This window comes from Etheostoma spectabile, unplaced genomic scaffold, assembly GCF_008692095.1.
Source record: "Etheostoma spectabile isolate EspeVRDwgs_2016 unplaced genomic scaffold, UIUC_Espe_1.0 scaffold00004756, whole genome shotgun sequence".
NCBI lineage: Eukaryota > Metazoa > Chordata > Actinopteri > Perciformes > Percidae > Etheostoma > Etheostoma spectabile.
In genome coordinates, this window is record NW_022603187.1 from 1 (window position 1) to 27,798 (window position 27,798).

At 40.5% G+C, this 27,798-nt stretch overlaps 2 protein-coding genes and 2 pseudogenes across 2 annotated transcripts; all 4 read left to right on the forward strand.

The window, feature by feature from the left end:
• The first annotated feature begins 835 nt into the window (after nucleotides 1-835).
• LOC116677284 (growth/differentiation factor 10-like) lies at nucleotides 836-2,243 on the forward strand (annotated as a pseudogene).
• A 7,075-nt stretch (nucleotides 2,244-9,318) lies between these two features.
• Nucleotides 9,319-12,145, forward strand: LOC116677287 (growth/differentiation factor 2-like). Its single transcript, XM_032507860.1, is given in 4 exon segments — nucleotides 9,319-9,806; nucleotides 11,145-11,657; nucleotides 11,660-11,930; nucleotides 11,932-12,145. Coding segments are annotated over 4 exon segments (1,263 nt in total). The 5' UTR covers nucleotides 9,319-9,454; the 3' UTR covers nucleotides 12,059-12,145.
• Nucleotides 12,146-19,341: 7,196 nt separating this feature from the next.
• Nucleotides 19,342-22,287, forward strand: LOC116677285 (retinol-binding protein 3-like). The gene is given in 2 exon segments (XM_032507859.1): nucleotides 19,342-20,394; nucleotides 20,397-22,287. Coding segments are annotated over 2 exon segments (2,760 nt in total). The 5' UTR covers nucleotides 19,342-19,427; the 3' UTR covers nucleotides 22,190-22,287.
• Nucleotides 22,288-23,762: 1,475 nt separating this feature from the next.
• Nucleotides 23,763-27,493, forward strand: LOC116677286 (retinol-binding protein 3-like; annotated as a pseudogene).
• Nucleotides 27,494-27,798: the final 305 nt, after the last annotated feature.

A 27,798-nucleotide genomic window follows, 5' to 3' on the forward strand; every position in this document is an offset into this window, starting at 1 on the left:
TTGAAACAGCCTCTGATCTTAATTATGATATCTGTGCCGACTCCTAAACGCAGGTGTTTTTGTCCCTCCACATTCAGCTCTCTCGCTCCGCGCCCTTTTGGTTAAACATCTGCACCTCTATGCCCCACCGGTGCTATGATTTAGTGATTTAGTGATCCGGGACTTTAAGTCTCGAGCACTGTTAGTTCTCCGGTATTCAACAGCCTAGGTGTTAGACAAGAGCCTATTATCACACCCAGACACTGGCTACACAGCGAAAAGCCTCAGTGAGCTCTCGCTGCTATAAGCATTTCCATATGCCCGCGACAGACAGACCTACTGGACCGATCCAGGTTTTTTCTTTCAGGCTGTGTGGAAGTGTGGTAGACGAGGTTGAACTTCAAGAGTATAGCCATCTATAGGTTCAGGCTTTTAGTTCTTGGTGAGACAGGCACTTAAAGCATGCCACCCTTAATATTTTCCATGCTGCTGCTGCCCATGTCTGTCAAATGTGTTGAGCAACATTTTGCAGGAGACGTATTGGATGTTGTTATTCATGTCAGTCAAACGTGCCGGAATGAGATGATAACGGAGGGCAAAAGGTTCAAGGCAGCGCACGTGATCGCTTTAGTCGTCTTTATTGTCCATTGTCAGGGAGATATCCTCCTTCAGGGCTTTAGCGTATTATGGTTGAAACGCGAGCACAGTGCTGATTCTTTTTTTAAAAACCAACAGAAAATTTAGAAAACACGGAAGACAGGATGAAAACAAGGTTGTTCTGTGTTTTCTCAGACATTTTTTAACTTGAAGAAGAACTTTGTTTTTTCTTCTTCTAATTTCTTTCCAAAATCTCCAGGAGTCTTAGACGGCAAAGACGTCTTCCAGTTCAACCTGTCCTCCATACAAGAATCGGAGGTCATCCTCCACGCTCTTTTCATTTCCTCTACAAGAGGCCGCGCCACCACCAGCGACCTTGGCGTTTCCGAAGGCCCCGCCATCCGTCCCAGCGAACCCCAGCATCCCTACTTCCCCCGCCTCAGCTGCTCTTTCTACGGATGTCCTCAAATCACCTTTTGCAACACCACTGGGGAACCAAACTCTGACTCCTTACAAGAAAGGCTCTTGGCAATCCAGGATGTAACGGCAGTGGGTGAAAACTCATTACAGGGACGCCAAAGGAGCTCGGGTCACGGTAGTTTGACATGGGGTTCGGGGCAACTCGGGGGCAGCAGAGAAGCCCTCATGGCCAAGAGCGCCTCTCTCCAGCTAACCTGCCGTTTATCTTGCTGTATGCTGATGATCGAGCTATAGATGAGCCAACAGTGTGGCCATGTCGCTCCAGCGGTACGGCCTTTCCCTGTAGCGGAGGACGCGTCCCGTTCAGATCAGCCTCAGCCTTGAGTTCCGGAGGGAACTTCATCTGCAGACCCAAACCAATGACATTCCAGAGGTCCAGTACAACACTCTGAAAAATCATGAACTGTGGCAGAACACGTATTTCCCAGCGAAAGCCAAGCCGCGGCAGTGAAACCTGGAAGGAAGCAGGGCCAGGAGAGCAGCGAGGGCCTGGGCAAGCCCCAGGGTGTTGAGCTTCGATGGAGAGGACGATGAAAAATAGCCAGGAGGAGACAGTGGAGCGAGCCCAGGTTTGCTCCAGACGCTACCTCAGGGTGGACTTTGCCGACATTGGCTGGAGCGAGTGGGTTTTGGCGCCAAAGTCATTTGATGCCTACTACTGCGCCGGGGCCTGTGGATTCCCCATCCCTAAAGTGAGCCTCAGAAACCTTTTGTTTGTTACTGGGTTCCTTTTACCTTTGAATACCGATAATAGACACACAGAGGCATCAGTTGGCATATTAATGGATTTTTTGCCTTTATTTTTACAGTTAGAACTGTAAGTTCTATTAGCCATAATTCCCCTTTTATTTCCTCTCTTTTCCTTAGGTGGTGCATCCTTCCAATCACGCCACCATCCAGAGCATCGTCAGCGGTAGGAATCGTCCCTGGTGTCCCAGAGCCGTGCTGTGGTCCCAGAGAAGATGAGTCCCCTCAGCGTTCTTTTCCTGGATTCAAACAGGAATATGGTGCTAAGGTTTACCCCGGCATGTCTGTGGACACCTGTGCCTGTCGGTAGGGCCGACATTGCTGTTGGAGAGCAAAGTAGAGGGCATTTCCACATGGAAGAGGACAACAGGGATCAGGACAGCTGAGGATAAACTGATACCAGTTACAGGGCTCTCCTTCTTTTGAGTCTCAGTTTGAGAACTCTTTGTGAATTTGTGCTGTGCATGATCCGACGTTGTCTCCACAATTACCATAGATGGGTTTCTCTCCACCCAGGCCACTTTCATTTCTTTTCCTCCCTTAATCCAAGCAGTTTAAAGAAGTGCACTTAATACCAACCAATGTATGTACAGTAATGTATTGACCGCTGGATGTTGAGTTAAGTACAAACCTCTTGCAGGCAGATCTCTCCGATTCCTGTTGATCCCTCATAAATGTTTTTCAGTCTTTTTCGGCACACTTTCACTTTTATAAAGTGATCTTGTTTGTTTAATATTAGACAAGATGAGACTTGATTTTCATTGGACTCAGAGCTGGTCTGGGAAACGTCTGGGTTTCACCAGTTTCTGAAACCGTCTGTTATCATTTTCCTCTGCTGCTTTCCCCTGTCTTTGTGATTCAAATGAATTTTGGACACAGTGATGAACTACACAATGACTAACAGACTCAGAATGGACTGAGGGACTCAGAGGCTGCATGGCATCCTGCCAAATTAATCAACCTTGTCATGTAAATAGTGTAGCTACTTATGCAAACTAAATGGTCTTATTCTTAAGTCATGTGTCACTATTGACCACCTCCCAAATAGCAAGAAACGTTAATCATGCATGAGAGGTAATATCTTCTTTGAACTATATTTTAATAGCTTTTGTGTATATCTTGTATATGATGTGTGTTTTTTTTTTTTTTATCCTACTGAGATTTAATGTACACGCCATGTGTTGCTTGCTTCTGCTATGTGCTACAGCAAAAGGAAAAACAGCGCATGGCTGCCACCTGCTGTGCATTTTGGGGAAGTTATAGAGACTAACACATAAAGAAGAAAGTTATAGAACTTTGTTGGCTATTTAGATCTTCTTTTTAATTCCTAAATACGGTTGATCAGATGCTTGTAATAATAGTCAACTTCTATAGTAAGTAAAAAGGGATAAGTGTATCTGACCTTATATCTGTATGGCTAAAAGTGTATTGGAATATTTATGTGATATGTGTTTTAACAAATGTATGCGTGGTAAGGTAATAAACTGAATTGTACATACGCTTAAAGACACTTGCTTTGACTTTTTTAGGTTTCATAAAAGTATTTAAGCATAGACTTGTCTGTGTACATTTGATACTGTACCTTAATACATTATTGCAGGTCAATAACATACATTAGATGGATAACATTGCTTTAGATTTCATATGTTTCATGAAAAGTTAGGCTTATATCTTGGTTTTATTGATGTGTCATGCTAATCTTGATAATTACAGGTATAAAGTAAAAGTAGCTTTGAAATTTGACCGTATTATAAATGTGTTCGTTTTTGTTGTTGTTTTCTTCAAATGAAATCAGTAATTTCATGTAACTTTTCGTTTTTCTTCATTTTTAATTTTAGTGATTTATTTTGTTTTTCTAACAGCGTTTGAAGGGTGATAAGGGTGAGTCCACGTTTAAATCTGCATTACTCCATATTGTTATGTCCACAAACTGATAGATCAGTGGTTCCCAAACATTTTCACATCAAGGAAACTGACACTAATAGATTGTTTGAAAAGACTTTGTTATAGTAAGAATAAATGATGTTTTCCTTTTTAGCTGGGGAGCCCCGGAAGTCTCTTTGGACTCCTGGGGGTCCCCAGCCCCACTTTGAAAACCACTGGATTAAATAATTTAAAAAAAGCAATGAGTTACTCGTAATAAAAACCAAACAACCAACACATTCTCATCCCAACGCTCACATACACATGACGCTGCTTTGTCAGGATCCCTTGCCGTCACTTGGCGACCCACTGGGCGTGCCTGCGTGTCAAACTGTGACTCACCACTGTGGCGCTTTTTTTAAACTCGGGTTAAAGTTGGGAATTCAATCATCAAACTACTTGGCTAGGTTTAGGTGCAAGCCCTGGGATTGTTTGACTCATCTACCACACCAACCTCCTCCCAATGTGGGCTTTGTCGCTCTTCTGGCGCAATTAGAGAATTTAGCCAGCGATGGTTTTCCCAGTTGAAAGCCGGGTGTGTTTCATACAGACACTCAAGGTAACAAACGCCAAAGGCTGTGACACAGCGTCTGTATTTGACACCGTGGGAATGAGAAAGGGGTTGGATAAACCCACCAAGTTATCATTGCTCTAAATGAATTGCTTTAGCTTCATATCTTTCTTCAGCTCTTCTTTTTGGTTCTACACCCCACACTTTGTTTTGTTTCACTTTCACCGCTCTCATCAGCATTGTTTTTGGGCCACAGCCGGCAGCTGTTTTTCAGCTGAGAAAACTTATTTTACACCACTTCCCCACTACCAAAAACAAGTTAGCAACTGGCTGGTGAATATATTGGAGAATTTAGCAGGTAAAATGCACATTTTACTCAGGGGTTGATAAAAAACCAAAAAAACAGAGCTAAGGGAGTCAGATTGTCAGAAACAGAAATTCTCTGAGCCTGCTGGATTGTGAATGAGCAACAATATCTATTGCTATCGGTTTGGCGAATCACCTTAGCAAGATGTTATATTGTGTGAACAGTTTGTTCCTCTGACCCCAAGAAGCATAAAAAAAAGAATGCTGATTTAAAGAGCTGTTCAAAATAAACTGCTAACTGGAGAGTTTAAATGTTACATGATGGTCCAGATGTTGTTTTGCACTCTGATAAGAAAGACATTCTGAGTAAACGCTTGGATACTTCTAAATTCCTTGACTTGGAAAGAGAAAAACCTGTTAAACGTTGGTACCAAACACTGGCAATTGCAAGCCTCCGTGCAATTTTATTTTCAGCCATCAAAGACAGCAGCTAATAGGCCAAAGATTTTATTTAATTTAACAGGTTCTTACTGCATATTTTTCAACCACTAATTGGGCCTAAAGTAAAAATGACCACAGTTTTGCAACAGATCTTTCTCGGTCCAGTTTTCCCTGCTGTTTATTTTCCTAATGCATGCCCTCGTTATTTGCTGTATCCATGACAGTAGATTTTGTCGTTGCCTTTCATCACTGAATTACTCTATAAAGAGGAACTCTTAAAAGCTTGAAGGGGCCACAAAGAATGCATTTTTATGAAACCCGGGTGAACCAAGTACTGAGTGACTGCATGGGTGAAAGACAGATATTCCAAGAATGGCCGAACTCAGGCCAACGTCCCCAGACACATTGGCTTGTGTGGTCCGGGCTCAGACCCCCCACAAGAATAAGGGGACATCCCATCATTCATCTAGGATGCAGTGGTGATGGCCACCGCCATCATGGCTTTATTCTATTTGCCAGTGTATGAAATCATCCCTGATCTCATGCCTATCAGATTTTATATAGATCCTCACTATAAATCTATATCAGTTGATAAAAGATTTCCATGTATTGTTCCTAATGTCTGGTTGTTCTTTGCTTAGAAGAATCCTGAAGTGCAATGGAAGTGTGTAGAATGAACAGAAACTAATGGGGTAGTTTTGCCACCATGGATGAGCACAACACTCTCTCACTCTGTGGTGTGCAGCCTCGTGGTAGGGCCTCATCTTAAAGAGAATGATTAGAATCAGAATTATGGAACTTATACAGTATACTGTATTTTACGCTGTTTTTTTTTTAGCTTAATTTACCTTAACTGAACAGCTTCTGAGTATTTGAATGGTTTATGACTTTTTCAAGTTGAATGGTGGTCATCTCGCTTCCTCCTAGTGCCTGTGAGCGAAAACTCCCCCGTCATCCAGGAACCGGCTAACAAGGTAGCGATGGAGTTTTTCACACTATCGTCATGGTTGAGCCAGCACAAAAGAAGCAGAAAGCTAGGAAAGCATTGTCAGGGGAACAGAGAAAGACAAAGAGGAAACGGCAGAATGACAGAGCGAGGCGTGAGACACAAGTAAACATAGGAGCGGTCGAATATCTATTCCGAAGCTGTGGGGGAGCTCTATAGAGAAACTTGCCAGCAAAAAGAGAAGAAGTGGCCAAAACGTCATAGTGCCCCTTATAACACATAACTACTTTAATACTAATTTCTGCTGAACAACCTGCAAACTAAAACAAATTTAAGTGCTAACAACTAATTACTTTTTAAGAACAGACATTCTAAAACTCCCTAGTCCCTACTCCCTGAAATTGACTTAGGAAACCACATCCATCCATTACAAACACTCCTGTGTGGCTTACCTTAGGCGGGGTTTGAACCCACATCTCTGGGGTGTCAGTAAACATCATTCCCCACTGGACCATGTCCGGGGCAAAGAAAGAAGGAACATCACCTACATCAACCTGCAGAGAAACAAAGTTTGTCTTTTCCTTCCATTGCTCCTTAAACCTCTTAGACAGATAATCCATTAAAAAAACATCTTAAATGTGTCGATAATACTTCAAAAAAAAACTTTATCCCATTCCAAGACGTAAGTGAGCACCAATCAAAACCTTAATACAGTGTAATACATCTATCTACCTGATTCACACATGTCAACTGACTGTGAAGTTCAACCTTAATTGAAATATTGAGATCATTTTTCAAACCCCTCAGAGCTCATTTAAAAACCAAAATGTCTCAGTTTGAAGGTTGAAAGATCAAATCTTTTCGTTTTGTTTTTTCTGCTTCGTAAAAGGATTCTCTTATTGTGAAAAGCCTGTGCCTGGACTCATTAAAATGCCTCAGAGGAGGAAATCAGTCCCAACATGTTTCTGTCTTCTTTTAGGACAAAGAGTAATCAATCAACTTACCAAACAGGAAGTGACTCATAACTAAGCTAAAATGCCTCAGAGGAGTTTGAACCTGCTGATGGAGGCCACATTAATGTCTCATGGGATACATGTAGCTCTGGCCACTTTACAGTGCCACAAATACGTACTGTCAGGTAGCTCACACTACGTCACGTAGCCTAAATTCTGCCTTCTGAATTTTGAGCAGCAAATGTCCACTGGAGATGCCAAAGAGAAGAACTGTAATGTGGCTGAAATAGGTTGCACTTGATTACTTAATAATAATAATAATTATTATATTATTACTTTATTTTATTAATTATAAAATCACATTATTTTAAAGCATTTTTTTTCATGACCCAAATTTCAAACTAATGTACATATTTAATAAAAGTAGCCTATATTTTTTTGCCTGCACCACATATTGTCTCTGTCAGAAAACTTACTCAGCTTTCCTAATGATGGACTGCCACAACAGTAAAAGAATAAATAATAAAAACTATGTTTTTTTTCCTCCAGAGGGGTAACTCAGGTAATGAAGGTAAACAGGCTGTTGCCGGGGCAACATCAGCCTGTACCTGTGGACGACCCTGTCGTATGTTATGTATTAGCTGTGAATACGCTACATTGCACTTCTTCCGTGACCGGGTTTCGAACACACCTCATAGCTTTAAATGTCACCTTACTTACTGTTTTCAGTTTTGCTGTTTTCTTTTAGATTTTTAGTCCATATCAGGTGTGTAGGTCACTCCCACGGCTGAAACTGCTCAGCATTGATGAGACAGAAGCATTAAAGCCTTTGAACTCCCACACAGGAGATTTCAGTTATTGTGGCTGATTAGACCTCTGTGCTTACATTGAAGGTGGCCCAGAGCGTTGATGGAAATGTATTAGGTTACAAAACTGTATCTACTGAAGAGAATGCTAAAGCTGTCATTTGTGCTGGGGTGCAACAAAGCTGACAAGAGACTTGGGACGATGTCAATTAATCAGTTAATGCACACACCCACACAGTCCTGGGAGGAGGTCCAATCAGCCACAATAACTGTAAACACCTCTGTGGTTATTTTGGGCCTTGAACTGGCCAGTCCACCACCACCACCACCTCCCCCTACTGGGTTATTACATTTCTCTGTCCCTATTAATATTAGGAGCGGGGGACAGAAAAACAAGGACAGGGCAGCAACAGTTAGAGCAAAAATCAAATAATTGAAAGTGAAAACTAACTAATAGACAGCTCTTACTGCCCTACTGGCTTTCTCAGCACACACATACTAGACATGTTTCCATCCAGTTGTCAATGAAATGATCTGATGTTGGCTAAAAGCATTCATGCCAATAAAGCCGGTGAAAGCGTGTTTCTATCTAACTGACTTGTTTTTGTAATCAGATTGGTATATAGAATTGATTCGAGACATTTTAGGGTGTTTCCATTCATTTTCATACTAAATCGCACAACATTCAAGTAACATTTGATAAACAGTTTACTGCCCAAAATGGACGTGCCGTCCACCTACAAATGATAAATATTGCACAAGTTGTATTAACAAGTTGCTTATGTGAATGATTAACTATTTCCTTGTTTTACGGTCAGTTGCTACCATGAATTGACCTAAAATCTAATTCAGTATTTATTTTGCAAATAACCTTTCCATCAGCGTGTATTGCATGAGCCATTTACTGATTTTTGAGAATTAACGCACAAACTGTGTCAGTATTCAAATTGTACTGTTTCAACATTTTTAATTGAGTTTTATTTAATGTGGATGGAAACATGGCTACTGTCCCTCCAATTTCCTGGCTTTCCGCACAATCCAGCTCCCACTGGCCACTTAATGCTTCTCCCTCTTTAGCGCTGATTAGCTTCAGCTGTGGGATTGTGGTCACCAGCACAGGAACACACCTGAATAGGATTACAAATCAAAAAGGAAACACAAAACATAACATTAACAAATACTTGTCTCTCCCCAATACATTAGCTGCAACATTGCCCGAATAGATTGTCAAAAATGAACAGTCAATTCCATCACCCAAAATGTTCTGTATTGCCTGTATTACTTCCTGCCTACATGACCGAACAACTGGGCAGTTCCAAAATAAATGGACATGATCTGTCAGCTTTTCTCCACATGCAATGTCCAGTTTTGTTTCTTTTAAGTGTTTTGTTTCCACTGGCCTCAAAACAGTAAGCTGGGAAAAGAAATTTTATGGAAATGTCTGCTTGTCAGTAATCTTCTAGTTTCCAGTGCCTGCCTCATTATCGCTGTCAAGTGTTTACAGTGTCTTCATTAACAGCCAGCCCTCTAATGATAACAAAGTCTAAAAGAAGGCATCAATGGCAGTGATAAGCTTGGCCAAGCTACTATTGGTTGACACAAGCTTCTCTGTTTACTCTAGGAGCATGGGAGTGGACATCAGGACTGTGGTTCTTGCATTGTGGTTCTCCATTTTCAAACCTTGCCGTCGCAAAGTCTGTTTTCAAGCCGGGAAGAAGGTAAAGTTGGTGTCAGCTCAGTGGCTTAGAAGGGATCTGATTTCAACATGCAGAGCTCCAGATCATTCCTGTTCCAGGTGTGTGTGTGTCTGGTGGCTTCTATTTGTTCTTGCACCTGTAAAGCTCTCAACAATGACATCCAGAATGAGCATCATGAGAGACTCTACTCGCAGCTGTTAGAGGAGGACCTACTGGAGGAGGAAGACACAAACTCCAAGATGGAGAACCTCCCGGGTATCATGAAGGAGGTTTTTCTGAGGAAACTCAACCTGTCGGATGTTCCTCAGGAGAACAGTAAGATCTACCCCCCTCAGTTTATGATGGAGCTCTACAATAAGTACGCCTCGGACAGCTTGGCAAACCCTCAGTCTGATGTCATACGAAGCTTCACTGTCCAAGGTACAGAGTATAACTTGACATGTCAATAGTAGGATGTTCAATAATCTTCTGTCAAGCTTATTGAAGGGAGTTGTTAAGAGAACATCTTTTCTGGGGCCTTTTTAATTAGCAATCTCCATAGTCACAAAGTTGATATGAATATTTTGAAATCCCTACTACTACTGCTATCTCATTCATATAGCTGGTCAATATTATCCATGTTACACATTATAGAAGGTTTTCACTTATCACAGCTAAAGATAAAAATCTGTATTAGCATTTTCTTGGCACATTTTGTAATAGTTGAATTATTCAGTTAAGGTTTTTTGTAAAGTGACGTTATACAAAGCTCTTATCCTGTGGTTTCCAACCTTTTTGATCTGTGATACCTTCAAAAGTGATCTAAAATGTTTTTGTGTAGCAGAGTTATGCCTTTTTTTAGGTTACTCTCAGATTTATCTTGCCACCCCTTGTGGGGGCCCCAATCCCTTGGTTGGGAACCACAGATCAAAAGTATAAAAAAAGTATTACAGAGCATTTCTTTCTTTGAATAGTGGCACTACAGTCCCATGATAGCCGTGTTACTACTTCCAATGACCTAAATGCTTGTATTTTACCTAGAAATGGCCAAATAGAGACATGAATAGTGATTCTCCTTTCATTTTTTAAAAGAGAATAAAATGTTTTTTAAACATCTTTTGTGGAAATGGGATCTAAGCTTCATGGGATCTAATTTTCAAGCCTCTGGGAGAGCCGGTCATGCACTCCTAACTGGGCCACATCATGATGGCCCTGTATCCTACAAAAATTAGTAAAACACATTTTAGACTTGGTTGTCACCCATGAACAAATTCAGACATCTGTTCCTTTCATTCAACATTTGGGAGGACCCATTGTGTGTTAAGGCCTATTTCACTCAGAAAGTAAAAGTTAGCAAGCTAGGCTAACTCACTTCCATGCAGAAAGTGAAAGCCATGTTAGCTTACAAATGGTAGCACTAATTCATGATATTTCAACACCTGCTAAGTCATTGGCAGCCCTTGCACTCAGTGTAGTGTTTGTCCTGCATTATACAAAGTCGGTCTTTCCTGGGTCCAGTCTACTGTCCAGACTATGAAAACACACCAGTATCCCTGTAACCTCAGCATTTTGTACATTAATCTATGATTTGCTAACTAACCAAAACGCAATTCCCCCAGGAGAACACTAATGTTTGGGACACAATCAGATATCTATAATTATACTTTTAAGGATACATATACTGATTTCTTAGAAGAAATTCTACTTCATTTCAGTTTGACCCACCAAAAAATCTCAGCTGCTGTTTTAAATGAACCCCTCTTTGTTTCTCTCCAACAGATATCTCCCTCTCTGTGACAAATGGCACAAAGTCAAAGTACAGGCTGCAGTTCAACATCAGCATCCCCAACCATGAAAAGATCACTACTGCTGAACTACACCTCTTCTTCTTCCCAGATGCCACGTCAACCGTCAGCTTCCACAATTTCAAGTCCACCATCAAAGTCTATGAAGTGGATTACAACAATTTCACATCCACCACCCAACTGTTGGTTGGCAAAGAGGTGACAAGCCTGGAGAACACATGGGAGACGTTTGATTTGACCCTATTTATTCAGAGGTGGATCAAGGCGGGCCATGCAGCAACTGTTTTTGATGTAGTGGTTGATAGGAAGGACTGTGGGGGCTCTAAAGGTGGAGAAGAAGGAGCAGGCTGTTTGAATATGAGTGTGTCTTTTGGAGATAACACTTCAGCAGCTTTAATAGTCTTCTCAGATGACCTGGGTAGCAGGAGTAGGGAGACAAAGAAGGAATTAAGAGAGATGATCCTCCGCGAAGAAGAAACCATCTTACACTCGGCGCCGACTGGAACAGAGGAGAGCTTCCAAACGAGATCCCGGAGGATCATCATCTACGGAGAAAGAAAAGAAAGGCAGAGAGGGAATATTGCCGGCGGACCTCTCTCAAAGTCAACTTTAAAGACATTGGATGGGACAGCTGGATTGTGGCGCCTCCAGAATATGATGCCTTTGAATGTCGAGGCCTGTGTTACCACCCATTGACGGACGAAATGACTCCGTCAAAACACGCCCTCATCCAGACGCTGCTCAACATCAAGAACCCCAAAGGCCAATATGGCTTGCTGTGTCCCCATTAAACTGGACCCCATCACAGTAATGTACCAGGAGAATGGACGCCTAACTATAAGATACCTTTATGAAGAGATGAAAGTGGCAGAGTGTGGCTGCAGGTAGTCACAGAGACTTGGTTTGCTCTGGTGGTAGCACACGTAATTTACTGGTATAGTTGGTCCCTCCATTGGTCCAGTGATAGGAACATAATAATTGCAATGTTCACAATCTTATCTTAATGTGTTAGCATGCTAACATTTGCTAATTAGCAGGGATTCATGGAATCTGCAGCCACAGAATTTTGCAGAAATTTACACAGATTTTAGGCAAATTATAAATATTATAAATAAACAACAGCAAAAAAAAAAAAAAAAAACATCCACTAAATTCTGTAGATTTTCATTATGGATCGCTGCTAAAAACTGTAAAAAAAAATCTGCAGATTCCATTTGTGTCTGCTAATCAGCAATAAAGACACAATACAGCTGAGGTCTGTAGGAATGTCATCACTTTTTCAATTTTCAATAAATTAAAGTTTAAGACTTAAAAAGTTTTGACCTGATGATGGCGCTAGATGAAAAGTCAGGGAATACCATTATTAAAATTGATCATCCTGGGATCATGGATGTGTGTGCCAAATTTCACAGCAATCCATCCAATACTGTCAAGATATAAAAACACAAGTTGACCTCATAGTGGCAGACATGGAAAAGTCAGGGGATCCCCAAAAGTCATTAGGATCCATCTTCTGGGGACCATGAATTTCTCTATAAAACCTCATGGCAATCCATCCAATAGTTGTTGCAATATATATCATTGGTGGACCCTTAACTGGCCAACCGACAGACTGACATTGCCATCCTTAGAGCCAAGAGGCTAGCATGGCTGACTATATAATAAAGGTCATGCAATGCTTAAAATAAATAAACTATAAGTACCTTATTGAAATCGTAGCCACGAAATAATGATATGTAGCATTTACAGTTTGTAATATTCCTTCAAATTGCTAACTAAAAAAAGTCTGAAACTTAAAAATAGTTTGATGTCTGCAATGCAGCACGACAGTGGACCCGTCAACGGGTCCATAACACCTTGTTGCTTTGATGCATTCTAATGGAACCTTTTGCCTTTGCTAACAGTGTGTTTTTATCATTTATATATTATATATAAAACTAGCAAGCAGAAAACCAAAACAGACAGACATCTCTACATTGTGTATTTAATACTGTAGATAAAAAGCTAACCTGTACACTGTCTTGATCTAATGGGTTTTAGCAATACCTATAAAGTTTTATTTTTTTGCAGTAAATAATATAAAACAGAACAAAAATTGTGTAAAAAGTAAAATTATATACATTTTGTTAATAGACATCTTTGATTACCATTTAACCTAGTATAAAATTGTTTTTTTAGATAAAAATCTTGCTACAGCATGTAAATCTGTGCATTACCATTGTAACTGCAATTTGTTTATATTAAGGAGAATTATGGCCACATTTTTTGTTAATCTTGATTGCTATAAATATGTGAGTACTTTCAATTGAAGAAAACCCCAACCTGTATTGGTGCCGGCAATACTGAGTAGCTGCAGCTGCGTGTACAAGCTTCCACTGAGCTAAAACGGCAGTTAAAGGGGCAAGTTTTGCAGTGCCTTTGTGCCTCTTAACAGAAACACAATGCAATTAATTTGTCTGTACAACATGAATAGGGCCCCTACGTAACATCAAGATGCAGTTTCAAGTCAGACAATGTTTTAATTCACCTACCCTGTCTTGTTCTTGCTGGTGGTTAGCTTGCTTGCCTGGTTAGCTGCTAGAGCTACGTAGCTGTTAGCTGTTAGCTGCTAGCTGTTAGCTACTATTGATAAGTGTGTTCAGCCATGCTTTTGTGAAAATCATAACGCAGCAGTTCCATGTGTATTGTCATAGGCAGTTAAAGAAATGGACCAACAGATCCCATTGCTCTGGACGGAGACCAGTGAAGGGTATAAGAAGCACTTTTCCGGTGATAGCTGAGCGTTACTGTGCAGCCTCCAACTGAGCTTGACAACGTAGATGCGACGTGAGCAACCTGTCTAAAAGTTGTAAGTCTTCTGGTAGCTGTGCCAAGAGAAATCCCAATAATTCCCAATCAGCAGTGATGGAGAGCGTATATGTAAGGAGTTAACATATGAACAGGCTAATTACTGCTAACTAATATGCTAGTTAACATTAGTAATTCAACCTAAACAGCTGATGTAAGTCAAAACTGGCTGCGAGCTTTTCCTGACAATATGGTGATTTGTCGACTATGCGACAGCAAGTTGCTTGGTTATGACACAATTTTTAGCCTATTTTTAGAAAAACGTCTGCTACGGAGCCATAACATGAGCAACACGGTACTGGAGTCTTTTAAACAAGTGGTGTTTCTTTAGAAATAAACAACGGACAAATAAGTCTTTAAACGCTTCAGATGGCGGTCAATGGGATTCTAACGGCGGGTGATGACTTTGTAGTATTGAAATGGCGCCATGGAAGCTAGGCTTAGAGAGGAGATGCTTACCCCCTTGGTATTTGTAGCTCATCCATTTTGTGTGTGATCGAGACTTGGCAGTGTCGATCTGTGTGGTAAATTCACTGCCGCTGTTAGCTGCTAGTGATAAGTGTGCTCAGCCAGGCTTTTGTGAAAATCATGACGCAGCAGTTTCATGTGTATTTGTAGCTCATCCATTTCGCCTTCCTCGCCTCTCCACAGCCAATAACAATTCCCAGGGGGGTGTAGTAGGTGTCCTCCATGCCTTTTGCGGCGACAAATTGTAGTTTATTTCCTCCTCAAAAATAGGTAATTCCATGTAGTAACATAGTTACTGCATTGGTCATAACTGCTACAGTGCTCAATTGCCTATTTTGAGGGGGAAATAAACAACACTTTGTTGGCACTCGTGGTATTGTTGCCGGCTGCGGGAGGCGAGGAAGGCGGGGACGAAGGCTGCCTGCCCGGCTAAGGAATCTACCACACAGGTCGACACTGCCAAGCCTCGATCACACACAAAATGGATGAGCTACAAAGACTGTACACACAGAACTGCTGCGTAAAGATTTTCACAAAATGGGCTGAACACACTTATCAGCTAACAGCTAGCTAGCTCTAGAAGCTAACCAGGCTAGCAAGCTAACCACCAGCAAGAACAAGACAGGGTAGATGAATTAAAACATTGTCTGACTTGAAAACGCATCTTGATGTTACGTAAGGGCCCTGTTCATGTTGTACAGACATAGTAATTGCATTGTGTGTCTGTTAAGGGGCACAAAGGGACTGTAAATCTTGCCCTGTTAAGTGCCGTTTTAGCTCAGTGGAAGCTTGTACACGTAGCTGCAGCTACTTATTGTTGCCTGCACCAATTCAGGTCAGGGCTTTTTCAATCAAAAGCACTGACATATTTATAGTAATCAAAATTAACATAAAAATTGGCCAGAATTCTCCTTTTAAAATAATTATTAATAAGTGTGTAAATCACTGCCACACAGACTTGTACAGAGTGTTCAGCTTGTATATGCATGCTACATTGCTGAGGAGTTTTTTATTGTACTGTATGTCTTATGATGTCTACATTTTGTTTCTGAGGCTTTGCTACCCTAAAATGAATAAACATGTCACAAAATTAGCCTTTTTTTCAAGTTACCCATTTCCTCCTGCATTTATTGCATTTACTAAATAGTTTAAGAATGAATGTCTTTTTCTGTCCAATTCCTACATTTTTGACTTTCTCTAGCCTCAGTTGACGCTATATACCTTGTATCTGCAGCTTCAAACCAATAAATATAAGCATTGCCTGTCCTATAACTGTGCTGGTTCTCTACTTTTATTCTGATTTTGAATAATATAAATAGAATTTAAAGAATATAAATTTAAAGACATAAATGTGATGAATTTGCTAATAAAGTTTAGTAAAAAAAAATCCTATACAGAATCTTTTAGACATGTTAGTCGCTTGAAACTCAATGATCTTGACTTTTCTCGTTGTAACAACTTTTCTCGTCATAATTTGATAAATTGGTTTGCTGTTCATTCAATGGTATAAGAATTGTTACCCAATAATACAAAATGTATTAGCGAATAAATATATTTGAACAAGCAACACACAGCAACTGTACAAACTTAGTATGATGGGCATTCATTTATTTAAAGTCTGTTATATTTAAAACCAATTAAGTGATCAAACTGCTACATAACATATACACACAAAAAATGAATACTAGGGCAAAGAAAATAAAAAAGAAAACAAAACATGGCAAAAAAATAAATTGGCAACTTTTGCTTTATATTATGGCCTGGCTCAAGGGAGGCAACATGAATGAAGAAACAAAAACATTTAAAAAAAAATATATTTTTTACTTAATACATAAGTAAAAAATAAAGGAAACAAAGACTAAACAGAGTTGTTTAGAGATACTTTGAGACAGAGGGAGGGAGATGGAGAAAAGAGGAAGGATTTTGTAGATGGATCAGGGGCCACTGATTAGATCTAATCAGTGGCCCCTGATCCATCTAATTAGTGGCAGCTGCTAGTTGATTGAGAGCGTCCTGAATCAAAGAACGAAAGGGAATTTAGAAGGGATTTAAGTAATGGGTGAGGACTCCAGGGAGTACCGAAAAGCTCTCTTTAAATCGTTTTTATAATTACAGGATTAGATGGTAACATAATAGGTTTCTTTTTTTTATTTTTTGTATTATTGAACTGTAACCTTAACTGTATGCAATTAAGGATTAGAAAAAAAAGAAAAAGAAAAAAAGAAGAAAAGATAGAAAGAAAGAAAGAAAACCAGGTACACAATATGTATATTCACATACTGTATAAATATTCTTGTTAGACATGTCTATAAATTTGAATTAGCATTTCTTTTCCAACCTCTAGCATGTTTTCACCCGTAAATGAATGCAGTAGCAGTAAGGATTATAGAGTCCCAGCAGTAAGTTATATCTGCCTCCCACTGCTGGTTAGACGCAGATGATAATAGTGAAAACAGCTGTGTGTCGTTCTATCCCTTAGGCAGTGACTGGGTCAACAAAGAGTCACATGACAGATGACATTATGTTAAGTTGGTGCCGTTATATACTGCATAAGCTCATGTGTCCTATTGGTTTAGATTAGTATTTAAAGTATCTACTTATTTATCTACTAAAAATAGTTATGAAGTTCAATGTTGCACTGTTTTACTTTGTGACTGTTACTTTTACACGTATAATCCGGAATCCTGTGAATTAAGAAATTCTTTTGGCATTTTAATGTAAAAAATGTCAGGTGCAAAAAGTCATGAATATTGTCTTTATGTAGGCACATCCTGAATTAACAAACTTTTACTTGTCTGTAAAGTCACTCAAATGACAAGAACATTTATGTAACTGTTGTTTGTGTTTGTGGATAGTCAAATCACAGATAAACTAATCAGAGGCTGACTTGTAAAAACATGTGCATATAAATTTAACAAACCAATTCCACTCAATCCAAATCTTTTCATTTTAGCAGATAAAAAAAGGGTCAGTTTGAACTCAGTGACATGTCCTTACCAGAGCTGAAACCTCTATGACAGGACCAATGAGAGGGCTATTAACTAATAACGAGGCAGGCAATCCCATTTCCATGTCCAGGGAAATAATTGGCTCAGTTGACTTTTTCCTCATAAGATGTACTCCCAGTCCTCAACAGCATGTGACAACCGAGCCAATTTAAAATGTCTGGATTAGCAGTATTACCTCTTGAGCCTGCGTCGATTGTTTTTTTCTGTCCACTTGTGAGCAGCACAACAACAACAACAACTGTAAACTCAAACATTACAAGTTGAGATGGCTAATGTTGATCTTTTTAGACATTGATAAGACAGAGAAACATTACCATTCACACTTCTGTTCCTCTGACCAATGTAAGTCCAGTATTCACTGACCTTTTACTTCAGTTTTGCTCTCTCCTGAGGGAAAGTGCTATTCTATATTTACTAGCTAGCTGCTAACTTTGTCAGTCTGCTGTTTGGTGCTAGACAGGTAGCGTATAGGTCTAGTTTTTTTTTAGGCGTTTTCAATAAAAAAAACTTGCCTTCTATGTCTGGAAATGACGCCGATGAGAGCAGATCAAAGCGGTAAAGTTGTGGGCCAGAGAATTTTCAATTAATTTATAACGTTGCAGGCTAACTAGCAGATAGCTAGTGTGTAGCTGTTATTACTTTCTGATAAAGTATCCAATAAGATCATTTCAACCAACAGAGCAGCCTTGTCTTCAGAGAATATTTTAGCAGTTTCAATTCCACACTTAACATGTTTGTTCACTGTCGTAAAGGGCAAAGTATGACACAAGACATTGTTGGGAAGTCTTGAGTGTTGTCCTGGGGATTGTATTATGTAAGGCGCGAGGGGGTATTAAAAGTTAAGACATTGAGATTAGCTGAACACAGACTACCATTTGAAAAGAGATGATGTCTGGCTGCATAATTCTGAGCTGCCAAATCTTCTGGATCAGGGTCACACAGAGCCCTTTTGGATGTCAGGTTCATGGTCAGCTTATACAGATTCATCACTTTAGCAAAAAGTTTTAATCAAATGAGAGGATTAAAACTTCAGATGTGCATTTAAGTATTATTCACATGGGCACTTTCTTTGTTTTACAATCCAAAAATGAAAAGTTATAATTAATTTCAAAAATACAGAAGAAATAACCACAGCAAACAATACTTTAAAAAAGAGAGAGAAAGCATGGTAAAAAGTAGAATAAGCAAATAATTTAGCATTCATCCATGCAAAAGTCTTTCCAATCAACCTTTGTTCCTATATACAGAGTGTGGGTATGTTCTTTTTCACCCAATTCTGATCCTGCATGTGTTTTAAGAAGGCTTTGCCACGTGTCTACAAACTGTGTAATCATGTCACCAGTGGAGCGACCTAGACATGACCCCTAAAGCTACCAACAGCACCAAAATACACAACCATAAGCTTTCAGAACATACAATGGAGAGAGAGTTAGTGAATGAACGTTAGAATTTCTGAGCAGGCTTTCACATTAATCAGTCCACCCAAACAAGTTTGACCTCTCCCTGGAACCAGTTTTGTATCTAAAAGAAAAGTTGAGGTGGTTTCAATGTAAATAAGATAACATATGGTGAATTTGGATATGACGCAGACTGTAATTCAAGCCTAAATAAGATCACAGTAGTAAAACATGATGTCAAGTGCATTAAACATGCACTGTGCTTGTTTAGGAAAAGATTAGAAACCGTACAACCTCCCAATTCCCACTTTTCATTTTGTCTGTTATTATATGCAGGCCGAAGCACCACAGATAATGCGATTAAAGGTTTATTGGGGACAAAAGCTTCTTATGTCGTTGATGTCATTGTTGTCCAAAAAACCCACGACAGTGACAGTGTTCACTCCCACAAAAACCTCAACAAAGACAATTGAACAAATACAGCCCAGTGGAAAAACAAGTAGCTCTCTTTCCATCAGTGGTGATCCACAATCCACAATGGCGCATCACACACCACCACTGCCGTTGATGCTTCTTCTATGTACACTTTCTGTCAACTCATCATTCCAGCCCGCCCTGGTGTTAGAAATGGCCAAGATTCTTTTGGAAAACTACTGCTTTCCTGAGATCCTAGTTGGGATGGAGGAAGCTATCCAAAAAGCGATCAACAGTGGAGAAATCCTGCAGATTTCCGATAGGAAGACCCTGGCCTCGGTGCTCACAAACGGAGTACAAGCACTGAACGATCCTAGGTTGACTGTGTCATATGAGCCCAATTTCATCCCGGGGATGCCACAGATGCTGCCGTCTCTGCCCATAGAGAAACTGATCTGGCTGGTAAGAAACTCTGTCAAGCTTGATATCCTGGACAACAACATTGGATATTTGCGGATAGATCGGATCATCGGGGAGGAGACAGCTACAAAGCTTGGCTCCCTGTTGAGGGACAACATCTGGGACAAAGTTGCTCACACATCCTCAATGATCTTGGACCTGAGGTATAGCACAGCTGGAGAATTGTCTGGAGTTCCCTTTATAATCTCCTATTTCTCAGAACCTGAGCCTCTCATTCATCTTGACACTGTGTACGACAGGCCCTTAAATACAACTATGGAGCTGTGGACCATGCCCTCAATAATGGGGGAAAGGTATGGAAAGAAGAAAGACTTGATTATTTTGACCAGTAAGCGTACAGTGGGGGCTGCTGAGGCAGTGGCATATACATTAAAAAGCCTAAAGAGGGCCATTACAGTTGGGGAAAGGTCTGCTGGTGGGTCAGTAAAAATCCAAAAGATTAGGATCCCTCACTCGGATTTCTACATAACAGTTCCTGTGGCAAGATCAGTTAATCCAATCACAGGCCATAGCTGGGAAGTGAGTGGTGTTTCCCCAACAGTCAACGTCCTTGCCAAGGAAGCTGTTGCAAAAGCCAAGTCCCTTCTGGCTGTAAGGAGTGCCATTCCAAAGTGGTGCAAAGTATTGCTGATGTAATCAGGAGGTTCTATGTTTTCACTGACAGAGTTCCGGCTCTTCTTCAATATCTGCAATCAACAGATTTTTTCTCTGTCATATCTGAGGAGGACCTAGCAGTCAGACTTAACCAGGACCTCCAGTCTGTGTCTGAAGATCCACGACTGATAATCAAATACATGCAAGATAATGCTGCCATACTAGAGAAGGACCCTGAGCTTGAAAACATTCCAGATGATTTGGAATCATTGAAAAAACTTGTAGATACGATTAAAGTGGAAATTCTCCTAAACAATACTGGCTATCTCCGCATAGACAAATTTTTCAAGTCATATGCAGGGGCTAAATTAGAAGAGCTCATAGCTAAAAAGGTATGGGAGCCCCTAAAAGACACTAATAACCTGATTATTGATCTACGCTATAACACTGGTGGATCTTCTACCTCTCTAGCCCTCATACTGTCCTATCTGCAGGACACTTCCCAGAAGCATCATTTTTTCACAATAAATGACCAAATTCAGAACATAACAACCAAATATGACTCTCTGCCTCAAACTGCCGGCCCGACCTATGGCTCCAAACGTGGAGTTTACGTGTTGACAAGCTACGACACAGCAAGCACCGGCGAAGAGTTTGCTTACCTGATACAGTCACTTCATCGGGGCACAGTCATTGGGGAAATTACATCTGGTACCCTGATGCACTCAAAGTCGTTCCAAATAGAGGGAATGGCTATTGCCATCACTGTTCCTTTCATAAACTTTGTAGACAACAATGGGGAATGTTGGCTGGGAGGTGGCGTGGTCCCCGATGCTATTGCTCTAGCCGAGGAAGCTGTGGAGCATGTTTATGAGATTGCGGATTTTCACCAAGGGCTCAAATTCCTCATAGAGGGAACTGGGGAACTGTTAGAAAAACACTACACAGTTCATGAAGTTGCACAAATGGCCAGCAAGGTACTTTTTACCAAATGGGCTGAGGGACTATACCGGTCAGTGGTTGACTTTGAATCTTTGGCATCTCAGTTGACGGCAGACCTCCAAGAGACTTCAGGAGATCACCGCCTCCATGTCTTCCATTGCGATGTTGAGCCAAAGTCACTTCACGACGTCCCAAAAATCCCTACCGCTGAAGAAGTGGGATACATAATTGACGCTTTGTTTAAAATTGAGCTTCTGCTAGGCAATGTTGGGTATGTAAGGTTTAACATGATGGCAGATGTGGAGGTGGTAAAAGCCATTGGACCACAGCTGATAAAATTAGTGTGGAGCAAATTAGTAAACACAGATGCCCTTATAATTGACATGAGGTACAACACTGGTGGATATTCAACTGCAATTCCCCTATTTTCCACCTACTTCTTTGATGCTCAACCATTGCGGCATCTTTACACTGTCTTTGACCGCACCAAAACCACCCTTACAAAAGTCATGACATTGCCTCAAGTCAGAGGTCCAAGGTATGGGTCCTCCAAGGATGTCTACATCCTCACCAGTCAGATGACAGGGTCAGCAGCCGAAGTTTTCACCCACTCTATGAAGGACCTAAATAGAGCCACAATCATTGGAGAGCCAACGATCGGAGGATCTCTATCGAGTGGAACATATCAGATCAGGGACAGCGTCCTGTATGCTTCAATTCCTAACCAGCTTGTGTTAAGTGCAGTCACTGGGAAAGAGTGGAGCATTTCAGGGGTTGAGCCTCATGTTACTGCCTCGGCAAATGACGCTCTTACTGTCGCACAAAGACTCGTAGCAGCAAGGCACTTGATGAGAGCACAAGGAAAATAGTATTCTAGCTTCCTTTTAAAACTGTTAGTTAATTTTTTTTGGTTTAGCTACCACTTCAATATCTAAGTCCACTTTTTATGTATGGAAATTGTGTGACATTTACAGAATCCCAGACCAGACTCTGCTATGACATTTTACCTTTGAGGTGTTTTAGCTGATGCTTCTATCCAGAAAGGTTTGTACTGAGTGAGTATGGATTCAATGTAATAATAAGAATTATGCATTTTATTTAAATAGCACTTTTTGCAACACTCAGACAATTTACAGAATAAAAAAAGAAAAGAATTTTACACACTAAAAATCCACACACATTTAAAATAAACATTAAAAGTCCTTTAAAAGGTGAATTTTGATTTGAACCTGGAATGATCGGTGCAGTCACAAATGTGTTTGGGGAGAGAGTTCCAGAGGGAGGGGGCTGTTATGGAGAAGGCTCCGTCACCCTAGGTCAGGCGCTTGGTCCTTGGTGGAATGTATATCGGGAAGGTATTAGCTGTGGATAGGATAAAACCTCAAAATCTACTTACCTACGCTGGCATTAAAAACAGTAAAGATTATGTACTGTGATGTCTGATAACCCATTGAAATTGCAATAGCCTCAATACAGTGTGAACAGTGAAAAAGATCTGTGAATAAAAAGCCTTCCTATTAATATACTACACCAAACATCAGTGTTTATTGAAGTAAATTACATTGCACTTACTTATTATTATTCATTATTATTATTTTCTTCCCACCTGCTTATTTTCATTTGTATCATGTGAAATTGCTCTTTTAAATGTCTTTAAATGCGTTATGGGGTCAATATTCTGTTGACCCATATTATTAATGCAATAAAATGATTTGGTCATTATGTAAATGTGCGTTGATGTACGTCATTATGTTGGATAATTTCTTATTCTTTGCTACATGTCTTGATTGTTTGCTTAATTTCTTTGCATTGTAGTTTTTAAGTATGCTGTAACAATGTTTCAGCTTTCCTGTTTCTTTGCTACAAAACTGACAGTAGAGGGAGTAATTGTCACACAAACCTAAAATGAATCTTGGTGTTCACTTCAACACCACTGCAAGTGAGACAACCACCACCAGATGCTATTAAATGTGAACCATTTGAGACAATAAAAGAATTCTGTGGTTATCCGTGGACTTATTTTAATTATATAATTCAATTTACTTCCAGACATTATTAATTAATGGGCAAAACTGTAAGTTTTGTGTTGAATTATATGGCAATCATGAGTTTTCACATGCATTTAAAAAAACATTCTTGTGTTTTCATGTAAAACAAAATAGCACAAAAGTCCCACATCAATGACTTATACTTATAGATACTGACACCAAGGGGCTTAATAAGTGAACCAACCAACCAAGGAACAAAGCTTGACTTATTTGACCCGGTAGCTTTAAATAGGTGTTCAAACTTACTTGTGTAAATGTGAGACTGTTACTTTTAGCAACACCTCCTTGTTACTACACATTCATGTCTAGGTTATTATTGTCTTACAGAAGCACTTAGGATAATGCGATTTGAGGTTTATAATGGGGCAAATCCTCTTATGTGTGTGTTAACAGAAACCTTGCAGCCAAAACAGTGCCATTTGACAAAGAACCTCCTTGGCTCAACAACCTCCACTTCCCATCTACTCACTTTTTGTTTGACTCAACTGACAAAAATGGCAAAGGCAATCTTCCTGATAGCACCTCTGCTAGTTTTGGGGAATGTTTTCTTTATCCATGCCTCGTTTGCTCCTGAACTCATCGTAGATATGGCAAAAATTGTCATGGACAATTACTGCTCACCGGAGAAGCTGGTGGGAATGAAGGAGGCAATTGAAGCAGCCAGCAGCAACACAGAGATTCTCAACATCCCAGACGCTGAAACATTGGCTAAAATCCTCAGTGCTGGATTCCAGACCACAGTCAGTGACCAACGCTTGACGGTCTCCTATGAGCCAAACTACGTCCCTGTGGTTCCCCCAAAGATGCCACCCTTGCCCCCTGATCAGCTCATTTCCATCCTCCAGACCTCGATCAAGCTCGACATCCTTGAGGGCAACATTGGCTACCTGAGGATCGATCACATCCTTGGGGAGGAGGTTGCTGACAAGGTTGGACATGTGCTCCTAGACCTGGTCTGGAATAAAATCCTGCCAACCTCAGGACTCATCTTTGACTTGCGCTACACCAGCAGCGGGGACATCACAGGAGTTTCCTACATCGTGTCTTACTTCACCGCAGCCGAGCCTACGATTCACATTGACAGCATCTACGACCGTCCCTCAAACACTACCACTAAGGTGCTTTCTATGTCCACACTTCTGGGGGAAAGATATTACATTACCAAACCCCTCATTATCCTCACCAGCAAAAACACCAAGGGCATTGCAGAGGATGTTGCTTACTGCCTCCAGAACCTAAAGAGAGCCACCATTGTGGGTGAGAAGACCGCCGGGGGCTCTATGAAGGTCGATAAAATCAGAGTGGCCAACAGTGACTTCTACATTTCGGTGCCAACCGCAAAGTCCGTGAACCCCATCACCCACTCCACCTGGGAGGTTACAGGCGTGACCCCTGATGTGGAGGTAAACGCTGAGGATGCCCTCGCTACCGCCATCAAGATCGTCAACCTCCGTGCCCAAGTTCATGCCATCATTGAGGGATCAGCGACCCTGATTGCAGACAACTACGCTTTTGAAGATATTGGTGCTAATGTTGCAGAAAAGTTGAAAGGGCTCCTGGCAAACGGCGAGTACAGCACGGTTGTCTCCAAAGAGAGTCTGGAGGTTAAGTTGTCCGCTGACCTGAAGACCCTGTCTGGGGACAAGAGCTTGAAGACCACCCACAACACCCCAGCACTGCCACCCATGGTGAGACCTTTTATACATAAGATTTCTGTTTGTGAAAGTATCTTTAATTTTCAATCATTTGTCAAAAAGCTTTTTCGCTTTGAATCAATCAATCACGTTTTTTTTGCACAGCACTTAAAAAATCACAGTCGATAAATGTGCTGTATAATAAAATACATAAAATACAATACAAAAAAAAGACAAACAAGAGAAATTAAACATGAGAACAAAAATATAAGGGTGTAGCAGCTCAGAGATGTAGGGTGGAGCAAGACAATTGAGGGATTTAAAAGCAAATAAAAGAATTTCAAAGTGGATCCTAAACTGTAATGGTAGCCAGGGGGAGCAAAAATGGGGGAAATGTGCTTGTGTTTACGTGTGCCAGTTAAAAGACACGCGGTGGCGTTTTGTACCATCTGGAGCCCTAACATAACCCCACATACAGTCAAATTAAAACAGAGGATTTTATTGCACTGAATAAACATTATTGGTGTATGAAATATATGATATCAATATTATACATTTGGAAACATTTGTAATATGCTGCAATTTAAGTATATTTTATACATGAAAAAGTGACTTGTTCTTATTTATTTTTAGGGATACATATTTTCCATGTTTTTATTGCAAATTCTTGTTGTTCATCTACCACAGGATTATTCTCCAGAGATGTACATTGAGCTGATCAAAGTCTCCTTCCACACTGACATATTTGAGAACAACATCGGTTACCTGCGCTTTGACATGTTCGGAGATTTTGAGGAGGTCAAAGCCATTGCCCAGATTATTGTTGAGCACGTCTGGAACAAAGTTGTCAACACCGACGCTATGATTGTTGACCTCAGGTGGGTAATCCTGTTGAGGAAGCAAGTCAGAGCTTCTACTCAAAATGCAGTGTGTCCATTTCAGTAAACAAATCATCCGCTAAAGCTGCTAATGCTCATTAGTCCGTGACTAAATATAGTGGACTTAGTTCGCAAACATGTTTTTTGAGGATTTATTTATTTATCTACTGATGAACCAATTTAAACTTACTTAAAAACATCTTGACAAACCATGCATGTTTCATCAATGCGTGCATTACTGAAAAGTTCACAAAGTACAATTTCTAAAATTGTTCTTCAACTGTTTTTGCAGAAACAACCTCGGTGGCCCTACAACAGCCATTGCAGGCTTCTGCTCGTATTTCTTTGATGCCGACAAGCAGATTGTGCTCGACAAGCTGTACAACAGACCGTCCGGAACCATCACAGAGCTGCGCACCCTGCCTGAACTCACTGGTAATTTGAACAAGAATATTATTCAAGTCATAACATTTTACTCATAGGTACCTGTTAGCAACCGACTTAGCATGTAGAGGGTAGAAGTTTCCTTGATTTTGATGAGGACCAAAAACAAAGCTAAAAAGAATGTTTTATTGGCCTTAAATTCCCCAGGTGGCCAGACACACAACTTCAAATGAATGCTAGCATTGCTCCGTATTTGCCCGATATGTAAAATTAGCAACTGTTTGTGAACAAGTTGGCATACAATTTTAAAAGGTGATCAATGTTGTGTTTACGATGTTTTCAATGCACCCAAATGGCCAAAAATCAGTTACATGCAAGTTCAGTAATACAAGAACATAGAAGCATGTGCTTTTTAAGATGAACTGTCCAATTCGCCCAATAAGCCATAAAGCTGTCTGGATGTAATACCTAATTCTTGTTTATATAAGTGATGGGTATTTAATGTTGTCCTAGTTTGCCAATTCACTATTCAAAGCAGCTTTGTTAACAAGAAAGCTTTATTTTCCAATGCTAATCTGTTTTTTTGCATTCTTTTGAAAAGGAGGTCTAATTGCTACACCCTTCAACTTTTTTCTTACATAAGTCACTTTCATAATCGTACCATGACTCCTTGTTACTTCATTCCTTGAACATTGAACATTGGCCCTTTCCCTATTCATCCATTCTCTACTCCTTCCACCTCACAGTTTAACCCTGTTCTGCCTCCATCTTATCCCTTCCTAAGGCACAAGGTACGGCTCCAAGAAGAGCTTGATCATCCTGACCAGCGGAGCAACTGCCGGCGCCGCAGAGGAGTTGTTTACATAATGAAGAAGCTTGGCCGTGCTATGATCATCGGAGAGACGACCGCCGGGGCCTCCCACCACCAGAGACTTCCGTGTTGGTGAGACCGACATTTTCCTCAGCATCCCACCATTCACTCCGATACCACTGCTGGGCCAGCCTGGGAGGGAGCTGGCATCGCACCTCACATACCCGTCCCAGCTGACGCCGCCCTCGAGACAGCCAGGGCATCTTCAACAAGCACTTTGCAGGCCAGAAAACGACATCCTGAACAAAGCCAGGGGGGTCAACATGTCACTTTTGCTTTGGCAGCCAAATAGTTTCAAGATTTAGAATTAAGACTTGTTTAAAAAATGAAGCTTAAGTACTAGTAAGAAGCTTGAGTACATATTGTAATCTCGTATTCATTATCTCAAAACCTTTCTAGCCTGTTTGTAATGTTCAACAGTAGGATTACTCTAGCTGCTGAAGGTTTTGAGAATGAGTTGATTATTTTATGGCATGGGTATGAATTCTTTTTGTGTCAAAGATCAGTTTTAACATCAAAACAACTTTACTTCAAATAACATTTTGAAGTAAAAGTAAACACACACATAAATGTTTTCAAACTATTTTGCTATTATTGTTTTTTGGTTTTGGAATTGGCACCTCTGTATAGTAATCCACGTTGTTGCGCTGCTCAGAAACCCAT